A 25,444-nucleotide genomic window follows, 5' to 3' on the forward strand; every position below is an offset into this window, starting at 1 on the left:
TGGACAGGAATCTGAAACAGTGTCCTGAATAAATATCAAGTTTGCTGTCTTTTGTGCCACCTTTCTTCATTTAACTGCCCAGACTGTGATATAGAAAATAAAATAACCCTGAGCTTTAAGTTAGCTGTGTATTGGTGGCGTGGATGACTATTGGGGAAAAAAAGACTTGAGTACACAATCATTTGGGCACGTACCACACCCCACTTTTATTAGGATTATCCAGGTAAGTAGGGCTCTGCCTAGTTAGGCATTTTTGTACAAGTGCCTGATGTGAACAGAATGGTTCTAATTGCTCAAGTTCCCAGTGGAAAGGGTGGACCATCAGGGAGCAGAAACACCCAGTCAGCAAAGAGAGCTTGGGTGGATAGTCACTCTGATGAAGCACATTGTAAGATTTATATTAAAGGGAATGATTGTACTTAAGTTTGCCAAAATTCATTTCTGGTAATCAAAAGAGAGGAGAGATCTTGTAAGATAATTTCACTATTCTATTGTCACAAAGGTTTCGAACCAGTAGCTGGACCTCGCAGAGGAGTAAATTGACTTTGAAACAATACTCTGCTGACAGAGACAACTATGTCACAACACCTGTCTGAGCTTTTGGGTCCAGGCAACTACCCTGTAGTAAATTAAATATATAACACCCATAATTTCAGCTAGGGACTAGTTATCTGCCATGATAAGATTGAAATTACCCCTGAAGAACCAGAGGAAGAGTTGAAAAGTCTGAACATCACAGCTATAAAGAGTGTTATGAAGAACATAAATGGGTCAGTAGAAGAAACTGTGTCATTTATTTTAATATTTTACATATCACCAAAATACAACACAGATGGCTGCTCTTACCCAAAAGTTAAACCCCATATACAAAACCCTAGAAGACATTTTTAATGCTACAAGTTTGGACATATGAGTATTGCTTGTAACGGTGAAGCTGTGTGTGACAGATGTACATCAGAGACATATGAAGCAAATTTATTACACACACCTCTGTGGACGTGCATAAATTGCTGAAGTGGTCATTCGTTGTAGAGCAGGGATTGCCATGTTAATGCCATGAGGTGGATTCAGGAACTGGAGATGGTAAGAAAAATCCCATATATTGAGGCTAATTCACCTTCAGAGTGAAGCAGTTGCCAGTATTTGCTAAACCTTTTGCAAGAATACATAAAAATCATGTCATCAAATACAGCTTCTCAATGTAAACTAGTTAGATGTGAGTACATGTACCTGCAGCTACAGGTGTACCTCCAAAAGAAGAACTCCTCAGAACTCTTAAATATTCCAAAGCCAGTAGATCTTCAAATAAGGACATTCTTAAAATGTCACCACCACCACCACATTCAAGTAAAGCAGAGTCGGCCACAACGTGCAGTGTGTGCCGTTATTTGCTAAGTTTCGGATTTCCTTGGTCATTTTCAGAAACACTTGGGTCAACATGACATTTCATTTAGCAATCTGCTGCAGCTCTGTTTCTTTTGTCATTTGGTGCTGCATTTTTCATTTGGAATGACTTTGTTTGGCAGAAACATAGTGGCAGTGCTGTCTATCCTTTGCTATTTGCTCTTGGAATAAAGGAAGTTCACAGATCCAGTGACTGTCTAATGATCTATCATCCCAAGCCTTTCAAAATTAATGGGAACCACAGTTCTGTTTTGAAGATAAGGGTGAGAATTCTCAGAGACTATTATGCAATTGAATAATCAATGATTGCTACAGATCTGCTATATGCAAACATGATGCACAAAATATTTACAATGAAAGAGCAAAAAGTTGCAATGATCAACAAATGATTTGTAGAGGATTCCTTGTTCTCTACATTAAAATGCACATTGTGCTAAATTTGCAGGCATGGAGCATGATGAAATTGGTGATACAAATTTTCTGAAGTTGCATGCATTGCTGCTCTTTCAGTTTCTAGTTTTTGATGGAACTGTATGAAGAATATGGAATTGTTATGTATTTCTGCAAAGTACGTTGATTAACTGAAGAGGTTTGCCTGGAACAATTTTTTGCTTTAAGACCCACTATTATTGAATTTTCAAAGAAAAAACTAGAACCAAAATTAGAAGATTTGGAAGAAATTGCTGACCTTTGATTTTAAGTGAACTTGACTGAACATTGCCCTCAGTAAGGTGTCGCCAGGTGATAACCAACTTTCTTCTGATTTGATAGGGGAAGTGGATGTATTTAAAGAGAAAATCACTATGTCGAAGGGACAATTTATGATGTACATAGAGCGTCATCCATTTTCCTAAGCTCACAGGCGTTAAAGACAAGGTGAACCTTGTAATGTTCTGCGAGTGGATCAGGATAGGAGCTGATGCTATTTCCAGTTGTAAAGTGGCTCATCTAACTCGTAGACCTGGTGCCTGAGAATACAATTTGAAAATATTTTCAGGTAATGAAACTCACAGGGAAAAGAACAAGGAACTCTGATAAATAACTGAGACTCATTGAGTGTGTAGGGTAGGAAACCACTATTGAATTCTACAAGATTCTTACACACTGCCTATATTGTGCAATCCTGTATGTGCCATGTGCAGCTAAGTGCCATGAGAAACTACATCCCATCCTAGGGTCTGAGTAATGCGGATCCAACATCTGAGGGAGACTTGAGTTCGGGATCTCTAGCAGCACTGGCGCCGCCGGTTAGAAAGGCTCATTTGGTGTGCCTCCCACGCAATCGCAGACTGTCTTCCTGACCTCTGTTTCTTCCAGGACTTCTCTGCAACCAGTCACATAGTCTCCTGCTCCTTAGTGTCCCTGCTAACGTTAAGTTGACCTTCTGTGCATGCACATTGTACAACATAACAATTCTGACTGCTCACTCTCAGTACCTCACATGACTCATGAGTGACAATCTTGAAAACTTCATTGTAGTGGTGAATAAACTATAAGAACAATTTTCTAAATGTTTCCATGATATTGCCAGTCTTGCATCTGTTTTTGAGGTGGTTTTGAGATCATTTGCTGTTTCATCATAAAGTGACCCTATGGATTTTCAGATGGAATTGATCACTCTGCATTGTAATTCCAGTGTAAACTCTCCAGGAGTTCTATAAAGTTTTCCTCAGGAAGAGTTTCCATGTCCTGGTAACAGCAAATTGATATCAATATTTCGATCAACATATGTGTATGAAAGGCATTTCTTGATTACAATGTTCACACCAAACAGATATCTTAACTAAACCATTTTGCAATTTCTTCTAATCTTCAGATGACTTTACTAGACGATAAACAATAGCATCATCTGAAAACAAGCTAAGATAGCTCTCACATTGTCTCCTAAATCATTTATATAGATAAGAAACAGCAGAGGGTCTATAATACTGCCTTGAGGAACACCACAAATCACTTCTGTTTTACTTCATGACTTTCTGTCAGTTACCACACACTGTGACCTCTCTCACAGGAAATCATGAATCCAGTCAAATAACTGAGATGATATTCCATAGGCACGCAATTTCACTACAAGCTGCTTGTGTGGTACAGTGTCAAAAGCTTTTTGGAAATCTAGAAATATGGAATCAATTTGAAATCTGTTGTCAATAGCACTCAACATTTTGTATAAGTGAAGGGCTAGTTGTGTTTCACAAGAATGATGTTTTCTAAATTTGTGTTGACTGTTTGTCAACAGACTGTTCCCTTTCAGGTAATTCACAATATATATTAAAAAATCCTGCTGCACATTGACATTAACAATATGGGTCTGTAATTTAGTGGATTAATCTTATTGCTTTTCTTGAATACTGTTGTGACCTGTGCAACTTCCCAGTGTTTGGGTACGGATCTTTCATTCAGTTGTATGTGATTGTTAAGTAGGGAGCTATTGCATCACGATATTCTGCAAGGAACCTAATTGGTATACAGTGTGGACCAGAAGACTTGCTTTTATTAAGTGATTTAAGCTGCTTCACTACTCTGAGGATATCTACTTCTAAGTTACTTACATTGGCAGCTGTTCTTGATTCAAATTCTGGACTATTTACTTTGTCTTATTTGGTGAAGGATTTTTGGAAGGCTGTGTTTAGTAATTCTGCTTTCGCGGCACTGTCATCGATAGTATTTCCATTGCTATCGCAGAGAGAAGGCATTGATTGTGTCTTGCTGCTAGCAATCTCTTTGGATTTTATGCCAGGTTTACTGAAAGTTTCATTATGGAAACTACTACAAGCATCTCACATTGAAGTCTGCATTAAATTTTGAGCTCCTGCAAAAGATCACCAACCTTTGACATTTTGTGTTCATATAAATCTGGCATGCTTTTACTGTTGTTTCTGCAACAGTGTTCTGACCCGTTTTGTGTACCAATGGGGATCAGCTCAGTCGTTTGTTAATTTATTTGGTGTACATATCTCGATTGCTGTTGATACTATTTCTTGAACTGAAGCAACAGCTGGTCCACACTTACATTGTTAATTTGGAAGGATGGAGATTGACTATCAGGTTGGCGTCAAGTGAATTTTTATCTGTTTTAATAGGTGTATCTTTCATTTATTCTTGGATTCTGCAGTTTCCCTAAACAAATCTGTCACTGAGCAGTTCATTTCTGAACACAATACCATGTGATGTCTCTGGTACTAAAAAATTCTGTTCCTTTATGCATTATTTCCTGACAGTATTTCAAAACGCAAAATTTAATTTGTGGGTCTGTAAATGGTCAAGTATTTTTCCATGGAAATAATAGTTCCACAGCTAAAATTTTTATTTCTTTGATTGCTACTATTTTCAGGGTCACAATTCTGTTCTCACTCAAAACAGCCAAATGCTGCAACCTGGCATCAAAGCACTTTCATCCAAATAGATCACATTTGTGTAAATGAATATTCCAAAGGCATTACACTGACCTGCTCTCCACCATGTACATTATAGCAGAGAGCTTTCTAGTTATGCTTATATGAACATTTTTTATCTATATTTCTACCAATATTTCCTCTTCAGATTAACAACAACCAAAATAATGTCCAACTTTGCTGAAGATATACATGATGCTTGCCCTCCATTATCAACAATTAAGAAATGGATGACTGAATTCAAATGTGACTATACCTCTCTTTAAGATGCTCCCCGCAAGAGTGCAAGTACAGTTAAAACATCAAGAAAGTGAACAACACGATATTGGGTAATCAGGGCTTAAAGATGTATGAAATAGCTAACACTACAGGAACACCAAAAGATAAAGTACAATACATATTATACAAAAAAATTAACTATGAGAAAGCTTTGGGATGAATGGGTGTTGTGTTTGTTAAATTCTGAACAAAAGGAAATTTTAAAACTTATTTTTCAGCTATGTCTAGACCAGAAACACTGACCTAAGACAAAACTGATTTGAAAAGGAAGTGCATTTTTTGCCACAATGAGAAGTTTTCACTATGTCCTAGGTCATCAATCAAAGACCTATCAAATCATGATAGAAAAAAATTGAGAACATTTAAAAACAACTATTGATTCCTGGTGTTTTACCTGTACATAAAAAGAACACTATAACGAGGCTCAACAAACTTCAGTAACAGGCTGTACAACAAAGGCATTACACATCACCTTATGAGTCATCTGCATAACTTCAAAATCCTGTGTTTACACACCTTGCCACTTGAAAAACTTATCTTCATGTGACACCTGTTAAACACACAATGAAGCTATGCCTTAAAGTTGTCTCTGATATCCTGCACCAGAAATTGTATCTTTTTCCTCATATTTTACCATGCTGATACAAGAAGAAGTTATTCCTCATCTGAATAAGTCATTCCTATATATATTTCAACCTTACAATACTAAATAGCAATGAAATCACACTATAAGAAAATTAGCACATCCGTTATAGAAAAGCAACCAGACAGGATTGCTCCTACAAAGATACACATTCTATTTGATGTTGCCAAATCATATACTGCCATAACATTCACACTATGATCGTGTATTGCTACTGACTGTAGTTTTGGCCACTTTCACAGTTTTAACATTGTGACAGATAATAAAGCAACAGCACCCACTATCCCTTATAACTCATTTTATCACATGTAATGAAAATACACTTCCTGAAGAAAAAAATTAAGTTTCTGGAAGACACTGTCAATACTCAGTGTAATTTTGTACATGTAAAGATTATGAGCGGGTATGTAAATCATCAGAGCTGCATTTCTCTGCAACAAGTAGAACGACCACCAGAGTGCATTAGTTTTGTTCATGTTTAGTTTTTTTAGAAAGCCTGGCAGGATATATAAGGAGTATGAACAGTGCCACAAACAGAGCAATCTCTGTGAAGGACACAGAAATGCTGAGTAATTGTGTGCGACAGCAGTATCAGCACTTGTAGAGATTGAAAGGGGCCCCATAGTGATTCTCCATTTGGCTGGCTGGTTGAATCATGCATAATCCAGATTTGTGTGTAACTCTGGTCTGATGGTGGTCTGCACGACAATATGAGGGCAGGTATACTTATCGTTCTGGTCAACTATGTCTGACTGGCACACGGGAGGACCACTGTCTTGTGCATTGAGGACATTGTAGCCCCATCACAGCTGTGCCTGTTATGCGAGAAAAAGTAATAGACTCCTTGCAATGTTTTTTGTTATCCCTCACGATTCATCAGAGACCATCAGCAGCCAGACTAGGGAATTATCACACCATGTGTAGGCTGCCATTAATACAAAACAAACAGCTGCATTTCGAGTGCTGCCATGACTAGGAAGCATGGACTGCTGACAAATGACATAGCATTGTCTTCAGCAACGAATCGTGATTCTAACCTACTCCTTATGACTATTGTTAGCAAATACGGTGGCAACCTGGGGAGGGGTCTCATTCTTCCAATGTTTCGGAGTGGCACAGCAAGTGATACTCCTAGTGTCACAGTTTGTGAAGCCATCAGGTGTCACTTTGGGTCGTGACTGTAATTGCCATCCGAGAACAAGTAATGGACAGTATGCAACAATTGTGTCGTCCCACACCATTGGTGCCTGATAGAACACATGTGGCAGCAGTTGGACAGCAAATCCATCCCAGTACCTACATCCAGGATATCATGGACCATTTACAACAGTTGTAGGCCAGCTTGCTCTATGAAAACCTTCTCAACTGCATCGCTGCATGCATCGTGGCCAGAGGGGGCACAACATCATAGCGATAAGTGGGCTCACACTGCCAAGTTCTTTTTAATTTTGACTCCATTTTGTAATCACTGAAATAAGATCACATACTCTCTCTCGAAACATGAAGTATCATTTTGTTTCCTGCTCCCCTTCTGGGTGCTCTGCTGTTCTCTGTCAGGCAGTGTATCTGATTTAGGTAGTTTAAAATTACTATCCTGAAGTTACCTGTGCAAATGTAATTGTTGATGTATGGAAGGTCTATTTTGCTATTGTAGCTTAGATACAAAGTATTGTCATATCACCTATACAATATATTAACTTTATAAAAAGAGAGAATGACTCAATTTAAACAACAAATAACTTTACTTTCAAACGCACTTTAATGCTATTTCAAGTAGCTAAATGTTAAAACATTTCCATTATGTAATAATGAACATATTTACTTACTCTTTGCGAAACTGAGGCTGTGCTTGAGGTGTCATCTGAAACAAATAAAATATCTACATAAATTCGGTTTTCCCAAAGTCAAAGATATTAACTGAATACTGTTCTCATTATAATTGACTCTGTGACTAAATAGAATAAAAATGTACTGTCTTCTGACTAATTTGGGAAACTTTTTATTACAGATTTCTAAGAAAGAGAAAAATTCAATACATATTTTAAGTCACAGCATTACACAGTATGAAAAGTACCAACAATATTGTTGGATACAGAAAATGTACCACCTTTTTTCAATATCTGAAAATTTGTTAAACAGTTAAAGGTTTAGAGATAATTAATATGTAAGAAGTGATTTGCCACTCAGGTATAACTTAAACTGTACCAAAAACCACAAACCAAGTGTTAAATATGCACTTCACAGTCATAGATGAACAAGGGGTTGCATTAAAGATGTTACAAATGGTGTTCACAAATCTACTCCCAATTCTTCTTACAAAGCTAAGTAGATATATCACTATGAAGTGGTTAAATTATTGGATTCACATTCAAGAGGAATAAGATTCAAATTCCTGTCCAGACATCCAGATTTACATCTGCATAATTTTACTAAAACAATTAAAGTAAGTGGCACGATGGTATCTTACAATCATCCAAGGGGTCATCCATCTGGAGTTAGCGACATCAGCAAGAAATTGATCAGAACTCCAATAGTATGTAGGAGTGGTAAAACTGACGCAATTTCTCAAAAAAGAATTGGTATGTTGAATGTCTAGGAATCGTATGGAGATTGTGTAAGTGAGGAGGAGTTGGTACTATTGGAACTGAAGAGGTAAGATTCCCACTTCAGTGAGGAGACTGTCTACGAGGCTATTCCGGAAGTTGTCAGTGGCCTGCTTAACTCCACAATGATGTACTGGGTCCAATAATTTCAAAAGTGGAGGTGCCAATGAGCCATAAACATGGCAACCATAATCCAATCAGGACGACATCAAGGCATGCTAAAGAGGGAGTAGAGTAGCGTGACCCACATCCCATGAAGTGTTGGGAAGCAGGGAGCATTTTTTGCATGTAGCTAGTCTTTAATTGAGATATATAGGAAAACCATGTCAACTTTTTATCAGAATTGTCCCAAAAAATTATGACTGTGCAACATGATCGAATAGCTATTAGGACAGTGCAACAATATCTAAGTACTGGGTAACCGATTAGAGTTCCGGGTCAGAATGGACAATGGTACAGTGACAGAAATGGACAAGTCGCACTCTTGCAGGAGAAAATTGGAAAACAAGGGAAGAGGTCCAACTGGAGACCCTCTGTTTGTCTCCTTGGAGCTGGTGTTCAGCCAAGGGTACAAAACAGGAGCTATACTGCATGCAAAAGTTGTCAACATATAACATGGGCATATTCACTGGTCTGACAGAGGTCACCAGTTCATTGATAGTAGTGAAGAATAGAATAACACTCAGCACAGAGCCCTGAGGGATGCTGTTCTATTGGAGTTTCAGGGAGCTGTGCAGCTTGCCAACTAAGCCGACATGATTGGGAGGAGTGGGGTGGGGAGGGGTGGGGGTGGGGTTGGGGGGGATAAAAACTGACAAAAATCTGTATGGAGCCTTGAAAGGCGCTGAGTCATGGAGGGTAATTAAAATGTGATGGCACCAAACGAAACTGTATGCAGTATGCAGGTAAAAAATGACTGCAATGAAATGTTGGCATTAGAAAAAGCACACTGCCATTTCCAACCTGACCAGATGGTCAGCTGTGGATCCTCCCTTCCAGAAACCACAATGATAGGGGGACAAAAGGTTCCATAATTTAAGAACTAAGCATAAACACTGAATTACTATCCTTTCAAGCAGTTTGAAGAGCATGTTAGTGAGTCTAGCTGGTTGGTAGCTGTTGATGAATGTTGGGTTTTTGCCCAGTTTATGGACTGGAATGATGACACTACCTTTCCAATGTAAAGGAAAAACACCTTCTAGCCAAATACATTTGGAGACCCTGAGTAGATGGAGTTTGCGAGCTGCAATCAGATCATTTGATCATCTAATTATGAATCAAATCAGCTCTTGGGGCCATACTGGGAGATGTCAAGAGCCCGAAGCAGTTCCCAGTCAATGAAAGGTTCATTATATAATTCATGGTTTGGAGGATAGGGGGATGAAATTAGCTTTTGTGTGTTCCAACAATCATGAGGTGTTCAGCAAGAACCAATGTACTGGTAAAAATATCAGCATGGAGGAGGAGATACTGATCTTTGGCCACCCAGTAGGTTATGGAGCTTACCCCACACCTGCGATAAAGAGGTATATGTTCTCAAAGAGGACACACAGTACTCCCACTACTCCTTTTCTTGCATTTATTTAGGTAGTGAGCCTTTTCAAGGAGCCAATAACACTGATGAGGGCTGTCTGTGAAGGATGTCAGTTGAGGCACTGCATGGCCCTTCAACAGTCCTGAATAGATGTTGCAATGTCTTTGGTCACCGTTGTACTGGCAGCTGGTGGAGGGGGGCACATAGAGGGGGGAAATGTAGTTTCAGTAGTGCCATCTGATGGAGGAGAATCAAAGGTGATAGCAGAGATGTAACTGCCAGTAGGCCCTTCACAGAGCTCAACATGGCAATTAGCCCATCAGGCAGTGTCAAGGAAGTGACACGATCACCGGAAGGTGATCACTGTAACAAAGATCATAATATAGCAACCACTGTAGTGAGGCCACAAGATTGGGGGAAAATTTCTTACATATATTGAGGATGCATGATGAACTGAGGCAGTCAAGAGCATTATTGAGGGTCATATGAATCTGTGGAAAGGTCATACTCTCTGGAAATGTGTTAAGCTAGCAGAGCAGACTCCACAGTGGAAATCATAAAATCAACCAATTGCCTCTTTGCATGTACCCTGCATTGTAGTTGAACAAAATATATGATTTTATTTATTTATATTTTTTGTAATGCAACTGCTAGAAGAGAGCATGGCAAAGCTGTTGAAAGTTAAAATGCATTATACAAAGGGGTGAACCAGAAAAATAATAATATGGCACAAGGAAATAATTATATTAAAAGACTGATTTGCTAAACAGATGCAATTATAGCACTGTCAGATATCTTACACAGAGAACAACTTTCATATGAAGTGAATTACTGATTGCTTGTGTAAGGAGAAAATCTACTAAATTTTTATGAAAATTTGTTTATGATTCTAGTACTATGGGTGTAACTGATATAGTGATAAAATAAAGATATAGTACATTAATGAAAAATTTCTGTAGGTTTAAATAATTCATTACAATTGTTTATAACTTACTGTGATGTCTGAATATTTCAGTATGACGTATTAGGTGAACCGTTGTTTTCGAGGTTGAAAATTATGTAGGATTTAGATGTCATGGAAATGTTGTGTATTACAGAAAATTTATGTAGTTTTCTGTAACAACACCCTTATATTTTCTTATTGATTTCACTGGAACTAAATTCATAAGGCAGATAATTTTAATAAGAGTTTGTGGACAGGACTGCAGTTAGGCAACTCTTCCTACAGAGACAGACACTGGTGTTGCAGTACACAGTGGCATCTGTGTGCTGGGGGAAACAGGCACACAGTATGAGGAGGATCTGAAGCTTAATAGCCAAAATATTAGACTGTTGTTATGAAACATTAAGCATAAATAATAATGATCACTCACAATGAACAAAGGGAAAGCATAACATTCAATCACTCATGTTGCACTACAATGCAACTGCAGTAAACTTGTTTTTTGAACAACTGCCTTTATATCATTACTCAATATCAAGAAACAGCTTCCAAGTGTGTACAAATACAGACTTAATACTTTTCAGTGTGCCCCCAAGAGTCTATCGGCACTAAAATCATTTTTAGGTTGAACAATACAACAATAAGAGCTAACTGTATGATCAGAAATGATAATTCTTTGTTCAAATATATAATATGGTAATAGTTGGGTGATTTGTTTATTTCATTACTTTTTTCACCAGTTCCAGTGAAATTTGCTGCCTCAAATAAACAACATAATACGACATCCTAAATTACTTATTTCATAGTTAGCTATACCTGCACTCCATCAGAATGCCACCTATCTAAAACTAGTTAATTTGCACATTAATTATAAGATAACTAGTCTCCGTCTATTTGACCATCAAGAGATCTGTTATCATTACAAAGTGATCTGTTACAGTAAAACTGAGTGACAATTACACATCTGAAGATGGTCATATTGACTGAAACCAGTTATCTTGTAACTGACATGCAACTGTGATGACAAACTGTTGTCACTGTTGTTGTGGTCTTCAGTCCAGAGACTGGTTTGATGCAGCTCTCCATGCCACTCTATCCTGTGCAAGCTTCTTCATTTCATAGTAACTACTGCACCCTACATCCTGCTGAATCTGTTTAGTGTATTCATCTCTTGGTCTCCCTCTATGAGTTTTACCCTCCACACTGCCCTCCAATACTAAATTGGTGATCACCTAATGCCTCAGAACATGTACTACCAACCGATCCCTTCTTCTAGTCAAGTTGTGCCAAACACATTCCTCTTCTCCCCAATTCTATTCAGTACCTCCTCATTAGTCACGTGATCTACCCATCTGATCTTCAGCATTGTTCTGTCACACCACATTTCGAAAGCTTCTGTTCTCTTCTTGTCTAAACTATTTATCGCCCATGTTTCACTTCCATACATGGCTACACTCCATACAAATACTTTCAGAAAAGACTTCCTGTCACTTAAATCTACACTTGATGTTAACAAATTCCTCTTATTCAGAAACACTTTCCTTGCCATTTCCAGTCTACATTTTATATCCTCTCTACTTCGACCATCATCAGCTATATTGTTCCCCAAATAGCAAAACTCATCTACTACTTTAAGTGTCTCACTTCCCAATCTAATACCCTCACTATCATCTGATTTAATTCTACTACATTCAATTATACTCGTTTTGCTTTTGTTGATGTTCATCTTATATCCTCCTTTCAAGACACTGTCCATTCTGTTCAACTGCTCTTCCAGGCCCTTTGCTGTCCCTGACAGAATTAGACTGCACTGTAGTTCCTTCTCTAGATTGTCGCACATATTACAAAATGGTAGATATCAAAATAGACAACAGAGGGATAGAGAAAGAATTAAAATCGCTCAAAAGAGGAAAGGCCGCTGGACCTGATGGGATACCAGTTCGATTTTACACAGAGTACGCGAAGGAACTTGCCCCCCTTCTTGCAGCGGTGTACTGTAGGTCTCTAGAAGAGCGTAGCGTTCCAAAGGATTGGAAAAGGGCACAGGTCATCCATGTTGTCAAGAAGGGACGTCGAACAGATGTGCAGAACTGTAGACCTATATCTCTAACGTCGATCAGTTGTAGAATTTTGGAACACGTATTATGTTTGAGTATAATGACTTTTCTGGAGACTAGAAATCTACTCTGTAGGAATCAGCATAGGTTTCGAAAAAGACGATCGTGTGTAACCCAGCTCGCGCTATTCGTCCACGAGACTCAGAGGGCCATAGACATGGGTTCACAGGTAGATGCCGTGTTTCTTGACTTCCGCAAGGCTTTCGACACAGTTCCCCACAGTCGTTTAATGAACAAAGTAGGAGCATATGGACTATCAGACCAATTGTGTGATTGGATTGAAGAGTTCCTAGATAACAGAACGCAGCATGTCATTCTCAATGGAGAGAAGTTTTCCGAAGTAAGAGTGATTTCAGGTGTGCCGCAGGGGAGTGTCGTAAATATACATAAATGACCTTGTGGACGACATCGGAAGTTCACTGAGGCTTTTTGCGGATGATGCTGTGGCATATTGAGAGGTTGTAACATCGGAAAATTGTACTGAAATGCAGGAGGATCTGCAGCGAATTGACGCATGGTGCAGGGAATGGCAATTGAATCTCAATGTAGACAAGTGTAATGTGCTGCGAATACATAGAAAGATGGATCCCTTATCATTTAGCTACAATATAGCAGGTCAGCAACTAGAAGCAGTTAATTCCATAAATTATCTGGGAGTAAGCATTAGGAGTGATTTAAAATGGAATGATCATATAAAGTTGATCGTTGGTAAAGCAGATGCCAGATTGAGATTCACTGGAAGAATCCTAAGGAAATGCAATCCGAAAACAAAGGAAATAGGTCACAGTACACTTGTTCGCCCATTGCTTGAATGCTGCTCAGCAGTGTGGGATCCGTACCAGATAGGGTCCTACGTATATCTCGCGAAGAGACCATGAGGATAAAATCAGAGAGATTAGAGCCCACACAGAATCATACCGACAATACTTCTTTCCACGAACAATACGAGACTGGAATAGAAGGGAGAACCGATAGAGGTACTCGAGGTACCCTCCGCTACACACCGTCAGGTGGCTTACAGAGTATGGATGTAGATGTAGATGTAGATGTAGATTACAATGTCATTGGCAAACCTCAAAGTTTTTATTTCTTGTCCATGGATTTTAATTCCTACTCCAAATTTTTCTTTTGTTTCCTTTACTGCTTGCTCAATACACAGATTGAATAACAACGGAGATAGGCTACAACCCTGTCTCACTCCCTTCTCAACCACTGCCTCCCTTTCATGCTCCTTGACTCTTATAACCACCATCTGGTTTCTGTACAAATTGTAAATAGCCTTTCGCTCCCTGTATTTGTCCCCTGCCACCTTCAGAATTTGAAAGAGAGTATTCCAGTCAACATTGTTAAAAGCTTTCTCCAAGTCAACAAATGCTAGAAACGAAGGTTTGTCTTTCCTTAATCCATCTTCTAAAAGAAGTCGTAGGGTCAGTATTGCCTCACGTGTTCCAACATTTCTACAGAATCCAAACTGATCTTCCCCGAGATCGGCTTCTACCAGTTTTACCATTTGTCTGTAAAAAATTTGTGTTACTCTTTTGCAGCCATGACTTATTAACTGATCATTTGGTCATTTTCACACCTATCAATACTTGCTTTCTTTGGGATTGGAATTATTATATTCTTCTTGAAGTCTGAGGGTATTTTGCCTGTCTCATATGTATTGCTCACCAGATGGTAAAGTTTTGTCAGGGCTGGCTCTCCCAAGGCTATCAGTAGTTCTAATGGAATATTGTCTACTACCGGGGCCTTGTTCTGAATTAGGACTTTCAGTGCTCTGTCAAAATCTTCACGCAGTATCATATCTCCCATTTCATCTTCATCTACGTCTTCTTCCATTTCCATAATATTGCCCTCAACTACATCACCCTTGCATAGACCCTCTATATAATCCTTCCACCTTTCTGCCTTCCCTTCTTTGCTTAGAACTTGTTTCCCATCTGAGCTCTTGATATTCATACAAGTGGTTCTCATTCCTCCAAAGGTCTACTTAATTTTCCTGTAGACAGTATCTATCTGACCCCTAGTGATATATGCCTCTACATTGTTATATTTGTCCTGTAGGCATCCCTGCTTAGCGATTTTGCACTTCCTGTCGATCTCATTTTTGAGATGTTTGTATTCCTTTTTGCCTGCTTCATTTCTGCATTTATATATTTTCTCCTTTCATCAATTATATTCAATACCTCTTCTTTTACCCAAGGATTTTTTTTTTTACCTATTTCATCCTCTGCTGCCTCCATTATTTCATCTCTCAAAGCTACCCATTCTTCTTCTACTGTATTTCTTTCCCCCATTATTGTCAATTGTTCCCTAATGCTCTCTTTGAAACTCCCTACAACCTCTGGTTCTTTCAGTTTATCCAGGTCCCATCTCCTTAAATTCCCCCCTTCTTGCAGTTTCTTCAGTTTTAATTTACAGTTCATAACCAACAGATTGTGGTCAGAGTCCACATCTGCCCCTGGAAATGTCTTACAATTTAAAACTTGGTACCTAAATCTTTGTCTTACCATTATATAAACCTTCCAGCACCTCCAGGCCTCTTCCACATATATAACCTTCTTCCATGATTCTTGAACCAATTGTTAGCTATGATTAAGTTATGCTCTGTGCAAAATTCTATCAGACAGCTTCCTCTTTCATTCCTTACCTCCATTCCTTATTCACCTACTAATTTTCCTTCTCTTCCTTTTCGTACTATCAAATTCCAGTCCGGCATGACTATTAAATTTTCATCTCCCTTGAATATCTGAATAATTTCTTTTATCTCATCATACATTTCTTCAATCTCTTCGTCATCTGCAGAGCTAGTTGGCATATAAACTTGTATTACTGTGGTAGGCATGGGCTTCATGTCTATCTTTGCTTCAATAATGCGTTCACTATGTTGAACGTAGTAGCTTACCTATGCTCCTATTTTTTTTTTTATTCATTATTAAACCTACTCCTGCATTACCCATATTTGAGTTCGTATTTATAACCCTGTATTCACCTGACCAAAAGTAAGTCTTGTTCCTCCTGCCACTGAACTTCACTAATCCCCACTACATCTAGCTTTAACCTATCCATATCCCTTTTTAAATTTTCTAACCTACCTGCCTGATTAAGGGCTCTGACATTCCACATTCCGTCCATAGAACACCAGCTTTCTTTCTCCTGATAACGACATCCTCCTGAGCAGTCCTCACCTGGAGATCTGATTGGTGGTGGTGGTGGTGGTGGTGGTGGTGGTGGGGGCTATTTTACCTCCATTTTCCCATTGCTTCCAGCCATTTGCAGTACCAGCACAGCAAGGCCATTTTGGTTGATGTTACAAGGCCATATCAGTCAATCATCCAGACTGTTGCCCCTGCAACTACTGAAATTTTTCTGCCCCTCTTCAGGAACCACACGTTTGTCTGGCCTCTCAACAGATACCTCTCCATTGTGGTTGCACCTACTGTACGGCTATCTGTATCGCTGAGACACGCAAGCCTCCCTACCAACAGCAAGGTCCATGGTTCATGGGAGGAGGGAGTAACTGTTACGGGACACAAAAGGTATATGACCAGTCTGGACAATGTGTGTTCCTTTAGTCACCTACTTCCACCTTATACTTTGATCACTGCATCCATCTACAGGGACAGGAAAAGAAGAAAGTAATCATCAAGATCACCGAGTCCTGTTTAACACACATTTTAGCATTGCACACAGCACCCTCTGATGTGTCAGTCACATAAAAATTACAACAGTTTAAGCATGGCCTACAGGTATGTGATGGTGTCAAATTTATAACAGCACAGATGGAGTTAGTAAGTATAACTGGTTGCTCTCAAACTTCAGCCTGTTATTCTCCCACTGACACATGGTCTTTCTGGTCTAGTTAGTGTATGCAGACAGAGCACTAGTTTGGACATGGCAAGAAATCAGCCATCTTATTTTCAGAGAAACCATTGTGACATTTGCCACTGCATGGAAGAAATTAGCACAAAGTTGCAAATTACGTTTTCTATCAATTTCTAGGCTGTCCAATCATTAAGATTGCAGCTTTGACTCCAGTTTATTGGATCCTCTTAACACAGATTTAGTGTTGTAGATATAATGAATCACTCCACTTGGCAGGTATGTTTCTTGGATGGCATTAAAGCAATTGTATAATGTATGAAATTTTACAGCACAATGACATATGTACTATAGCACCCTCACATCATTTACAACTGTGCATTGAAAGCATTTGCAATACACATCTGAAGATTAACAATTTGAGAAATAGATGGGGTAATAAATTGCCCCCCCCCCCCCCCCCCACTCTAACATACGAAGAAGCAAACACTGAGAAAATGTAGTGTAGAGTGCATATTTGTTGATGTGGTTTAATGTCTCTGGCACAAATATTACCTGTAATGCAAGTCTGGTGATACCATGTGGCAAATACATGAGATGCTACCCAAAATGTCTGAGGATTTCATTGTACCGGTAAAACTAGTAGCAGTATGATGTTCCACTGCTAGATGTCTCGAGATACACATCCAAGCTACTGTGGGACAAAGTTGTGTCATCTTTGGCACACACAGTCATGAGTTGTAATGGTGCAAGTCAGGTTTGTGAAATTGATAATGTGAAAGAGCAACACATTTGCATCAAATTCTGTTTGAAGGTGAAGAGAGCTGCAGCTGAAACCCACCACATGTTGCCAGAGGCATTTGGTGAAAGGGCACTGAGTCATGCAAGAACTTCTGAGTGGTTCAAGCTCTTCAAGGAAGGCCAAAAATCTGTGGAAGATGACAATCAATCTGGTTGACCGTAAGTGTGTGACATGATTCACAAAGACTGAAGGCAGACAACTAATGATGTTTGTAAGAACTTGGGCTGTTGTACAGTACATGTCAATGAATTCTAGCAGATGAACTGAACATGAGATGAATAGCAGTGAAGTTTGTCCCTAGCCTTCCCAGCATCGACCAATGACACTTCAGCTTCAGACGTGCACTGAGCTAAATCAAAGAGTTCAAGAGTGTCAAAAATTCTTATCTACAGTAATAACAAGTGATGAATCTTTTGGTTATGACCCTGAAATGAAGCAGCAATCATTACAATGGAAATCATCATCTTCTCTAGGGCCAAAAAAAGCTCGACAAGTTCGCTGCAGCACGAAGTCAATGCTGATAATTTTGTTTCACATTCGGGGAATAGTGCATATGGTGTTTGTTACATCTGGTCAGACTGTCAGCAAGTAGTTTTACTGTGAGGTTTTGATGTGACTGAGGGAAAATGTTCTGAGCAAATGCCCAGAGTTGTGAAAGAAGGCAGACTGGTTGGTGCACCATGACAAGGCACCTGTGCACACCTCACTTATTGTGAAGGAACTCGTGGCCGAAAACAGCATGGCAACGGTCCTCCACTATCCCTACTCGCAAAACCCAGCTCTGTGCGACTTCTACCTGTTCCCAAGGATGAAAATCGTTTTGTAAGGGTGACGTTTTGACTCAAATGAAGACAACAAGTGGAATTGCAATGGGACCTGAACATCCTTCACCCTGCAGATTTCCAGGAGTGCTTCCAAAAATGGGAAAAACACTGGGATCGTACATGCCCCAAGTGACTACCCTGAAGGAGACAAAGAACATTATGACGTAAGTATAGTATTACGATTTTTACAGTGAAATTCTCAGATATTTTGGGTATCACCTCATGAGCTGAATCATAAATATGTCTCATTATAGTCAGTGTACAGTATAAATGGACACCACTAAAACTGTTTTGCTTAGTAATAGACTAAATGGCAGTGTAACAAGAAAATGCAGCTTCAGGAAACTAAGTCACCAACATGTGTCCTAATGAGCACCCCACAAATATTTAACTTCTTCCTAAAAAATTCAAGACAAACTTGATATCATAAAATTCTACTTTTCTGTCAGTACTTGCAAAACAGAAAACACACAAAAGTTGCTCACCAACTGGTGGTCCAATAGTTAAGGTGACAGTATAACCAGAATCCTTTATCAGATTTACAATGTCTCCATGATGCATATTCATTATATCAATATGATTCACAGCCAGAATACGATCACCAACGTGTAGTTGTCCACACCTCTCTGCTGGACTGCCTTCAATGATTCGACCTTTAAAGCAAACACACTTCTGTAAATACAACACTTTTACCACATTTTAGACTACAAGACAGTTACAACATAACAGTAAGCATAATAATAGAACAAACTTGACAAAAATTTATAAAGGTGCCAGAAAATGATGGAATTTTAGCAGCTGGGTGCGTATCACTAGCAATTAACTTCTGAAGTCACAATTTGGGTGTTATAAATATGGTCTAAACTTGAAAATGCAGAAATGCATATGTGATTCCTGTTAGGAATTATCATTCATTTCATATAATGTGAGCAATTTATTTAATGTTAAGTTTTTGTTAGCAATGTAAGTAATTAAAATGTGCCAAGTCATGTCCTGAAAGCTCACAGATTCAAACTGTTAATGCAGTCACAAACAAAAATATGAAGAAAAAAATTTAGAGGGGCTCAACACTTTTTTGAGGATTTTGCTTTCTACATCAAACACATTTTTCTGGCTGCAAGAGTAATATTTAATTTTCAGATGTGGTTTTTTCATGTTAAAGACATCTTGACTTTTCTGTAATAACAGACATTTTTGTTTTTACCCATGTTACTTCTAGATTTGAAACAGTCATCCGATAATTTTTACATCAATAAAAACAAAATGTTAGGTTGGTGACAAACCTGTAAACAAATGAGACAAGTTAAGAAAAGGTCCATCCAGAAGAAATTGTAATGGTTCTTGGGTTACCAGTCGGAAGTAATGCCAGATCATCAGTAAAAGTTTCACATCATATAATGCATGCAAAACAACGGTGATAAACAAGAAATTGGAAAATGTTGACACAAACGTGTAAATATTTTTTTATCCAAAGTGAAAATGCATCTGTAACTTATGAACACATGAGAGAAAATACTGATACTCTCATGCCAATACAAAAGTAACTGTAAGAAAGATTTTATATACATAAAAATTATTGAATGAACTGTTTTAAATGTAAAAGCAACATGTGTAAACAAAACTGTATACTATACCAGAAAAATCCATTGAAAATGGCCTTAATATAAAAGGCAGAACATGTCTGATAGTTATACAGGGTGATTCTTATTAACATTTATAGATCCCCAAAGTGAGATAGATGAAACTGAGACAAGTAATTTAATACAAGACACATGGGGGTGAAAATGTTGAGAAATACCCCAAAAGTGGACGAGAAATGCCGAATACATGACGTCATCAAGGGACATATCTTGCCACAAACGCAGCAATTAGGCTTGGACATGAAGGGATGATTCAGTGAAGCAATACTTGCATTCGAGCAAATGGTGCAAATTTTGAACACGTTTGCAATTGTGTTCTGTTGTAAACACAGAAGTTCCAAACTTATTGCCCTTACTGTAATCAAGGAAAAACTGTTATTATTTTATGTGTCTTTTCTTTTGTCCCTTCTTTTTTTGTTTATAGACATTATTTTGCAAAGAAAACATAGGTCATTTACTGATAATGACGCAAGTAGGAAGCTTACACTCATTTACTTGTGATGCAATATGGTAGGTTTTTGCAATAAACCAATGAAGACCGTGAGACCAGTGAGTAAAATAAAAAATCTTACCTCAATGTAAACACACAACTATCTAACTGAATAGAAAAAAATACTGCCTGTCAGACACAAAACTCAAACCCTGAGCCCCATCCGCTGAAGTTGTGCATGTGGGGCTGGAGCCACAATGGCATTAATACTTGACTAGTGTCGAGATGATAAGGTGCGACATACCGATGGATCCAACACTTGCTGGTGCACTGAGGTACATTATCTGGTGACATCACTTGTTTGATATTTCTCATCAATTTTTGCGATATTTCCCAACATCTGTGGCCTCATGTGTCTTATATTGTCTCAGTGTCATCTATGTTACTTTAAAGGTTTTTAAATGTTAATAGGAATCACCCTGTATATTACTGATACAGCAAGAAAAGACATGTAATTTATAAAACTAATATTTATGCGGTTGCTGCAGAAAATGGCCACACTGACAAACTTACCATATGAGGAACATATGGTCGGTTGATCACTTACTAATAAGCTGAGGTGGTTATATGACTTATACTACATTTCCCTTGGGAAATCAGTTTGCTGCCTTCTAGTCACAATATGACACTCAGTTAAAATACAGCATCTAGATATTACAAGCAATTTACATTGGCGGGTCCTGAACCCACACACTATCCGCAGATGTGAGATAAACTTTATATTATTTCAACTGTTAGAAGGCGAAATACTATGCTTGGATTATTGGCTTAAGTGAGCACTATTTATTTCTCACAATCTTAACCAATTATTCTTCCCACTCGCATATTTTCCTATGCCTCAACAGTGAGGTGGTAACACTGAGGACAGTGAACTGTGTGACAGTGGATCTCATGGACACATCATTAACTGTTCCATCTGCAGCCTCACACCCTTAAATTTCCACATACTCTAGTGTACATCAGAATGACAAGCTTTCTTGCTTCTGCAGGCAGAAAATGGAGCACTGCATGGTATAAACTTGTTTATCTGCAGCATAGATGCCCTAGATAGTTTGGACACTTACAGAATCCAAATTAACGAGAGTTTGTAAGCATTTCATTCACGAATGGAGTGTGGGAAGAACAACCTCCTGTGTGCCTCTGTGTGAGCTGTTATTTGCCTGATTTTATTTACATGAACTCTGTAGCATGGTGTTCCAGCTCTGTTAAATGGGAGCACAGGTGCTCACAGATCAGCCATTGGGCAGGGGCAGGTGCAGGTTGGTTGGTTGGTTGCTTGGGGAAGGAGAGCAGACAGTGTGGTCATCGGTCTCATCGGATTAGGGAAGGAAGGGGAAGGAAGTTGGCCTTGCCCTTTCAGAGGAACCATCCCGGCATTTGCCTGGAGTGATTTAGGGAAATCACGGAAAACCTAAATCAGGATGGCCGGACGCGGGATTGAACCGTCGTCCTGAAAGCGAGTCCAGTGTGCTAACCACCGCGCCACCTCGCTCGGTCAGGTGCAGGTGATTGTGTATCTGTCAAGTGGGCCTACCGCAAAGCATACACACCTTGTTCTGTCACAAGCACACAGCCTCTCCCATTGGTATTATGAGACATTTAAATAACTTAAATATGACAATTCAACAGGACACTTCAAGTGAAGGGTCAACCATTCATTAACATGTTCAATAAACTAATGCATTCTATGACAAAATGTGTGTATTTAGACAGCAGCTACATATAGGAAACACAACTCTTTCAGAATTCTTTCATTGCTATAGTTGCCTCAGGACACACAGTCCATGGTTTATTAGGACATGGTGCAACTTCGTCAGAATTGAGACACAAAGATTTAGGAGCTCCATAGTTTAGAAAATTAATTGAAATTATTTAGCACACTGTTTTCTGTTTCTCTATACACGGGGTAGACAAAAATATGGAAACACCACAAGAAATTGCGCTTGAACATACATGCCAATGATAGCCACACCTACTGGTCCTAATGTTGTAGTTAACCACGAACAGCACCTGTGCAATGTCCTCAATAGGTTGCAAGTGTCAGTCATGGTCAGAAGAGTGTTCTGTGTAGTTGTGAGTGCATTATGTTGGAACTCAGAGGGTGGGTAAACTGTTGGCGCCCTTATGGTGAGTGCTTCCGTAACCAAGGTAGATGAAGTGTTAGGTGTTTCAAAGAGGCATTGTATTGAAGATTTATATCGAGTACATGGAAAGCTGAAAAACATGATTCGCTAAATCACATTGCAGATGAAAGTGTATTTTGAGAGATCGTGGTGGGCAGACATTGAAAAGGATTGTGATCTAAAACAAGAGTACAATGGCTGCAAAAGTCACTGCAGAACTGAATGTCACACTTGCAAACCCTGTCATTAACAAAAACACGAAAGGAGCTCCAGAATCAGTGAACTGCAAAGTGAGCTGGAATTCCAGAACCACTCATCAGTGATGCAAATGCCCATAAACAGAAAACCTGGTGTCAAAGCCACAACTTAAACTATGGAGCAATGGAAGAAAGTCACTTGGTCAGATGAGTCTTGTTTCACATTATTTCAAACTTCTGGTCATGTTTACATCCCAAGAATGAAATACGGCGGAGGTTCAGTGATGATCGGGACAGCCATAATGTGGTATTCCTTGGTTACTTTACAAGGTCATGTTGCTGCTAAGGATTATGGGACCATTTTGGCTGATCAGATCCATCCCATGGTACAGTGTTTGCTCCCCAATGTTGATGCTGTGTTCCAAGATGACATGGCCCTTGTTCACACTGCTCACATTGTCCAGGACTGGTTTTGTGAGCACAGGGATGAATTGTCATGTCTCCCCTGGTCACCACAGTCACCAGATCTCAGTATTATTGAGCCTTTGTGATCTACTTTGGATAGGGGAGAGTGTGATAGGTATCCATCTCCATTACCTTTACCTGAACTTGCTGCTATTTTGCACAAAGACTGGTGTAAGATTTGACTGAAAAACATACAGGACATATATTTTACCCTGAGAAATGTAATTACAAGTAATTGATCTACAACACTGCACCCTGCTAAAGTACAACATGAATTTGTTGCGATGGTATCGTGATGTACTTTTAGAAGAATTTCTCGAGCAACACAGAAATGCATTGGACACAAAGTCTATGGGTCAATGTTTTATTGTTAATAGATTTTTCTGTCATGAAAATTATAAGAACTGCAGACTGCTTCTAACTTCACAGTCCAGCATTGACAAGTATTCTGTCTCCTGCGACAATACATGGTCTGACGTCAGAAATGTCAAACACCACATACTTAATAAACGCCGTGGTCAACTGACTAGCTGGCTCTGATGTGTGCAAGGTATTGACCAACTGCACGCAAGCCATTTGCCCACCCTTGCGCATGGATGCTAGTCTCTCTCATTGTTCACACATTAACATTTTCCCCCACCCCTGCCCTCCAGCTGAAACAGCTTGCTTTGTGAGGTAGATACATAGGGAACTGAAGCATAATATTAGCATCTACCCTGAAAGACAGTTCTTGAAGTTTTCTATGCAGGATCTTATAATATATCCACTTCTTTGTTTGAGAGTCAGCAATTCCAAATTATTCAACATTTCTGTTTTACTCTCTCTCTCTCTCTCTCTCTCTCTCTCTCTCTCTCTCTCTCACTCACTCACTCTCTCTCTCACTCACCAGTGAAACAAACTTGTGGCCATTTACACCACCCTTCTTTGCATTTGCTCGATGACCCCTCTTCAGAACAACATGATATAGAACCCATACACTTGAACCATATTTAAGTATGGGCTGTACAACTTTCTCCATGCAACCTCTTTTGTAGACAAACTGAATTTTCTCAGTGACCTACTGACGAATCATGGTCTTCTATTTGCTTTACCTACAATGTACCTATGTGTCCATTGCACTACATATATCTATACATTGCTACTCCCAAATATTTATTTTTGACTCACTAATCCTGTAGCCAAATGATACCACACTTTTACTTTTTGTGAAGTGTGCAACTTTACATATCCCTACACTAAGAGCTAGTTTGTAGACCTTGAACCAGCCTGATACTTTGTCAGGTTCTAAATTGATATTACTGCAGTTTTTACATAATAGAATTTCCTCATAAACAGCAGCATCTGTAAAAACCCTGAGGCTGCAACTAACATGATCTGCTGCATTATCATGTAATATGAACAGCTATAGTTCCTATTACACTCCCCTCAAGCACAACGGATGTAACTTCAGTGTCTATTGATAACTCACCATTTAGGATAATGTGCTGTCCTGAACGTTACAAAATTTTCAGTCTAGTCACAAATCTGTATAGATATCCAATGGCAACGTATTTTGCCTTTTTTGGGGAAAAAATTATGTAGTACTGTACCAGAAGCTTGTCAGGAGTCTAAAACCACAAAATCACCTTGGTATTGTCTCTCTAAGGCACAGAGAATATTGCTATGATGGCTGGTCTGAGTCAAAAGTTGAACATCCTCAACGACATTGCATCTCTCTGTAGTCAGAAAGTTTAGAATATTTCCATCATAGGTAAGAAGCCAGACCACTTGTTCTACATTATTTTCTCAGAAATCTTTTATAATTATTTCATGGGGAGTTCTCACTTATCTGTTATTTATGAACTAATTTTCCAAATCAATAATGGGGTGATTAAAACCTTCTCTAACTATTATAACATGACTTGGAAACATCTTTAAGTTTCAGTTATTTTTGCAGCTTGGTAAGCTGGCCAATAGAAGTATCCAAGTACAATTTTTATCCCATTCATGATAGTTCATGTTCAAATAACTTTGCATTTTATATCTCAGATGATTTAAGATTCTTGTTTGCTGATACAAAAGAATCAACTCGCATCACTTTCAGTAAATGCTCAAATTTCTTTTTGAAGACTTTGCTACTATCTGTTTCAGCCTTTAACTAACTCTTAGTGCCAAGTATTATGTCAG

The 25,444-nt window shown here is 38.8% G+C and overlaps 1 protein-coding gene across 2 annotated transcripts in view; it reads right to left on the reverse strand.

Annotated features, from left to right (window-relative positions):
• The window catches only part of LOC126185208 (membrane-associated guanylate kinase, WW and PDZ domain-containing protein 1), a 392,577-nt gene that overhangs the window by 26,081 nt on the left and 341,052 nt on the right, over positions 1 to 25,444 (reverse strand). For both annotated transcript variants that reach the window (XM_049928090.1, XM_049928091.1), the window contains exons 13-14: positions 18,849 to 19,016; positions 7,545 to 7,579 (exon numbers count right to left, since the gene is read on the reverse strand). In XM_049928090.1, coding sequence (XP_049784047.1) covers positions 7,545 to 7,579; positions 18,849 to 19,016 — 203 coding nt within the window. The remainder of the gene's footprint in view (positions 1 to 7,544; positions 7,580 to 18,848; positions 19,017 to 25,444) is intronic.

This window comes from Schistocerca cancellata, chromosome 4 (assembly GCF_023864275.1).
Source record: "Schistocerca cancellata isolate TAMUIC-IGC-003103 chromosome 4, iqSchCanc2.1, whole genome shotgun sequence".
NCBI lineage: Eukaryota > Metazoa > Arthropoda > Insecta > Orthoptera > Acrididae > Schistocerca > Schistocerca cancellata.